Source organism: Penaeus vannamei, unplaced genomic scaffold (genome assembly GCF_042767895.1).
Source record: "Penaeus vannamei isolate JL-2024 unplaced genomic scaffold, ASM4276789v1 unanchor244, whole genome shotgun sequence".
Lineage (NCBI taxonomy): Eukaryota > Metazoa > Arthropoda > Malacostraca > Decapoda > Penaeidae > Penaeus > Penaeus vannamei.
In genome coordinates this window covers 82,501-87,500 of record NW_027213248.1, presented here as the reverse complement: position 1 = coordinate 87,500, position 5,000 = coordinate 82,501, and the positions used below count along the sequence as shown (strand labels likewise).

The 5,000-nt window shown below is 41.7% G+C and overlaps 2 protein-coding genes across 2 annotated transcripts in view; one reads left to right on the top strand and one right to left on the bottom strand.

Moving 5' to 3' along the window:
• The window catches only part of LOC138860908 (GATA zinc finger domain-containing protein 24-like), a 3,100-nt gene extending 1,136 nt beyond the window's left edge, over positions 1-1,964 (top strand). Inside the window, exon 2 of the mRNA XM_070119454.1 lies at positions 1,933-1,964. Within this exon, the coding sequence (XP_069975555.1) occupies positions 1,933-1,964 (32 nt within the window). The remainder of the gene's footprint in view (positions 1-1,932) is intronic.
• A 2,119-nt stretch (positions 1,965-4,083) lies between these two features.
• LOC113809811 (ankyrin repeat and SAM domain-containing protein 1A) overlaps positions 4,084-5,000 on the bottom strand; it is a 64,657-nt gene continuing 63,740 nt past the window's right edge. Inside the window, exons 10-11 of the mRNA XM_070119453.1 lie at positions 4,603-4,728; positions 4,084-4,089 (exon numbers count right to left, since the gene is read on the bottom strand). Of these exons, the coding sequence (XP_069975554.1) occupies positions 4,084-4,089; positions 4,603-4,728 (132 nt within the window). The remainder of the gene's footprint in view (positions 4,090-4,602; positions 4,729-5,000) is intronic.

Sequence of the window (5,000 nt, the reverse complement as noted above, 5' to 3'; positions counted from 1 at the left end):
AGGAGAGGGGGGGTGGGGGAGGGGGTCTTAGGGGGCTATCACGCCAACCCCCACCCCCACCCCCACCCCCTCCCCCACCTCTCGTCTTGAAAACACCTGCATTCTATTAGCCTGGCCGTCCCTCCTCCCTCCACCCTACCCCTCCCCCCACTCTCCCATTCAATGCTACGCCATTCCTCCTCCTCCTCCTCTTCCTCCTCCTCCTCCTCCTCCTCGTCGTCCTCCTCCTTCTCTACCTCCTCCTCCTTCTCTTCCTCTTCCTCCTCCTCCTCCTCTTCCTCCTCTTTCTCCTCCTTCTCCTTCTCCTCTTCCTCCTCCTTCTCCTCTTCCTCCTCCTCTTCCTCCCATTCCTCCTCCTCCTCCTCCTCCTTTGTCTGACTATTTGTCTGTCCGTCTCTCCTTATAAACCCAATAAATACATAATACATACATGCACACACGCACGCACACACGCACACGCACGCACACACACACACACACACACACACACACACACTTTTATCTGTCTGTCTGACTATTTGTCTGTCCATCTCTCCATATACACACATATGTACGTATGAACACATCCTGATTGGGTCTTCAATACATGTAAATACTTACATACATAGCTAGACAAAGTACGCACACAAAAAAGTCATTGTAATAAACACTAAAAAACAATTAAACAAATAAATACGCCGACAATACAGCAGAAAAAAATATACAAAATAAAATAGATAAATGAACTGAACTTCTCTAAACCAGACTGCAACACTTTCTTGCCAAAAAAAAGTAAAGAAAAAAGAATGGAAAAATAGAAGAAAAAAAAAATCGGGAAGGCATAACTTTAAACACGGAAAACACGCCAATGCCCGAGAAAGAAAAAAACATAGAAAGAAAACAAGAAAAAGAAAGAAAAAGAAAAAACAAGAAAAAGAAAGAAAGAAAGAAAACAAGAAAAAGAAAGAAAACAGGAAAAATAAAGAAAAAAACAGGAAAAAAACAAAAGAAAGAAAAATAAAAAACAAGAAAAAGAAAGAAAAAACAAGAAAAAGAAAGAAAACAAGAACAAAGCAAAAACCAAAACGGCGCCGCGGCAAGAGAAAACAAAAATAAATAAATAAGAACTACTCAAGACCCTCTCCCTCTCTCTCTTGCGAAGGACCGAGCGCGTCGGTAAGGCTCAAAATCCTACAGACCGGCAACGGAGATCCGACCTTAAGGCATGGCCAGATCCTCCAAAATTCCCTTCGACCCTTCAGGAGGCACTACTTCCCCCCCCCTCCTCCCCCTCCAACCCTCCCCCCTCCTCCTCCCTCCCCCTTTCTCCTCCCTCACTCCCTCCCCTCCTTCCCTCCTCCATTCTCCCACCCCTTCTCTCCCTTTCCCCTCTCTCTTCCCTCACTCCCTAACCCCCCTCCTTCTCCAGGCTCTCTAAAATACACGAGGATACACACACACACACACGCACGCACACACACACACACACACACACACACACGCACGCACACACACACACACACACACACACACACACTTGCTAGCACCTCCTCCTCCTCCTCTTGCTCCCATTCCTCCTCCTCCTCTTCCTCCCCTTCCACCTCCTCCTCCTAATTGTCATTGGGAATAAAGGCAAAAACAAGAAAAACAACAGCAAAAAACATATGCAAAAGCGCTCCGCAAAAAAAAAAAAAAAAACTTTGCTAAATTTTCTTTAGTACACATTTCGCTCGAAGACTTCTTTGTCCCAAACAAATAAGAAAGAAGAAGAAGAAGAAAAAAAATCTTCCTCAACTTGTATCAAGACAAAAAGAAAAAAAAAAGAAAAGAAAAAAAAGAAAAAGAAAAAAAAAATGAAAGGAGAAAACATTTTGTAAAAGAATCTTTTTTTCTCTCTCTCTTTTTTCTCTTATTCACATTTATATCATTCCACTTTATTTCCTTTTCGGGCAGTTAACGAAGACTTTAGCAATTCCGACACATGAGCCCCTCCCAAGTCAACAGATAAAAATTCAACCCCCCCCTACACGCCCCCCCCCACCAAAGAAAAAAAATCGAAAGACAGAAAGAGAAGAAAAACGTAAAATAAGTAAATAAATAAATAATAAATACTCAAAACATTTCTCATTTTGTAATATTCACCTCTACACAAAAAAAAAAAATCAGAAGACATAAAGAGAAGAATAAAAAATATATATATAAATACATAAATAAATAAATAAATAAATAAAAAATACTCGAAAATATTTCCCATTCAGTAATATTCACCCCCCCCCCAAAAAAAAAATCGAAAGACAGAAAGAGAAGAACAAAAAAGAAAAAATTATAAATACATAAATAAATAAATAAATAAAAAATACTCAAAAGATTTCCCATTTGTAATATTCACCCCCCCCCTAAAAAAAAAATCGAAAGACAGAAAGAGAAGAATAAAAAAGAAAAAATTATAAATACATAAATAAATAAATAAATAAAAAATACTCGAAAAGATTTCCCATTCAGTAATATTCACACACCCCAAAAAAAAAAAAAAACATCAAAAGACAGAATAAAAACGTAAAACAAACAAACAAATAAATAAAAAATACTCTAAAAATAAACAAACAAATAAACAAACAAACAAACAAATACTCGAAAAGAATTCCCATTCAGTAATATTCAAATACACCAGTTGCAGCCTCTCCAACGCCTTCTCCATTTCAAGCTTGAGACTTGAGACGCAATAAAAAGAAAAAAAAACATTTCGTTTCGCGTCTTTCATCCTCCAACACACCAAAGGGGAAAAAAAAAAAAAAAAAACTTTCTTAAAAGCTGAATTTTCTTAAAAAAAAAAAAAAAAAAAAAAATCGAAAGACAGAAAGAGAAGAAAACGTAAAACAAATAAATAAATAAATAAATACTTTAAAAAAAATTCGAGACAGAAAGAGAAGAAAAACGTAAAACAAACAAACAAATAAATAAAAAAATACTCTAAAAACAAACAAACAAACAAACAAATAAATTAATAAACAAAAAATACCCGAAAAGAATTCCCATTCAGTAATATTCAAATACACCAGTTGTAGCCTCCCCAACGCCTTCTCCATTTCAAGCTTGAGTCTTGAGACGCAATAAAAAAAAAAAAACATTTCGTTTCGTTTCGCGTCTTTCATCCTCCAACACACCAAAGGAATTTTCTTAAAAAAAAAAAAAAAAAAAAAAAAAAGCCTTGAAACAAAACTCGAAACTCTATGTTCTGCGGCATTCGCAAAATTCTTTGTAATGATACAGATAATATGTATAAATACACATATACAATCATACATAATATATACAGTATAAATAGGTCTTAATATAATACGTAAATAATAAACATACATATACATATACAAGCATACATGTATAAATATATCTATATCTATCTATATATATCTATATGTATTACATAAGTATATGTGTGTATGCATGGTTTTATGGCGTGTGTGTATGTATGTGTACGTGTACATGTCCGTATCCGTGTGCATGTACGTGTCCTGTGCGTGTGCATGTTCGTGTCCGTGTGCATGTGCATGTCCGTGTGCATGTCCATGTCCATGTCCGTGTGCATGTCCATGTCCATGTCCGTGTGCATGTGCATGTCCGTGTGCATGTCCATGTCCATGTCCGTGTGCATGTCCATGTCCATGTCCGTGTGCATGTGCATGTCCGTGTGCATGTGCATGTGCATGTGCATGTCCATGTCCGTGTGCATGTCCGTGTCCGTGCCCATGTCCATGTCCGTGCCCATGTCCATGTCCGTGTGCATGTACATGTGCGTGTGCGTATGTACGTAACCATGTACATCTAAACTACCCGCTTATGGGACTACCATGCTTCCCCGACTCCTCCCAGCGGCCGGAAGCGCTGAGCATGCACCTTACGACTACCTCAGGGAGAGAAGACCTCCGCGGACGATAAAGATAAAAGATAAGAAGAAAAAAGAAAAAGAAGAGAGAGAGAGAAAAAAAAAACTCTCTGGGTATAACTTCTCACTATCATAACTTCCTCCACCAAAAAATCGAAAAAAAAAAAAATAAATACATAAAAACTACGGAAAAGACCTGTGCGACCACGTGACATTTTTTTCTATAACTATAATCGAGTATAAACAACTATTAACAAAGAGAGAGAACAGAAAGAAAGAGAAAAGAAAAAAGAAAATGAATTTCCAAGATGTCATATACAACCTTTCTTTGTCGCCCCCCCCCCCCCCGCCTGTTCCCCTTCCTCCCTCCCTCCCCCCATCAGGAGACAGATCCTTTTTTCCCCCTTCCCCCCTCCCTCTCAGGAGAAAACCCTCCCTTCCTCCCCCTTCTCCCTCCCACCAAGAAAATACCCTCCCTTCCCCTCCCTCTTCCCACAAAGAAAAAAACTTCCCTTCCACCTCCCCAGGTTTCCCCCTAGTCCTCCCCCCAAACTTCCCCTCCAGATCCTCCCCAACTGCCCCCCCAGATTCCCCCCCCCCAGCCTTCCCCCTTCCCCCCAGACTTCCCCCTACCCCCAACTCCTCCCCCCTCAGGTTTCCCCCCCAACTCCCCTACCCCCAAACTTCCCCCCCCAAAAATCCCCCCCACTCCCCCCCGTTCGAGCATGCCGGGTACTCACAGGCGGGCGCGAGACAGACTGAATCTTGGCGAAGATGGAGATCTGCGCCTGGCGAGCCGAGGGCGGCGGGTGGTCGGGCGTGGGAGGCTGCTGGTAGTGGGTGGGGCTCAGCGGTGTGGGCGTGATCTGTGGAAGGGGGGGGGGAGGGGTTGGCGGGGAGATGCCGCGCTAGAGGTGTGGCCGTGTCCCCTTCGCACGCAATTTAGACACACGCACACGCAGGTCCCGATCACCTGTTCCAGCCCTTTGACTATCCACATTGACGATTCCCGGAAGGAGGAAGGGAAGGAAGGATGGAAGAGAAGGAAGGAAGGAAGGAGGAAGGGAAGGAGGGAAGAAAGGGAGAGAAGGAAGAAATGAAAGGAGGGAGGGAGGGAGGGAGGGAGGGACGGAAGGAA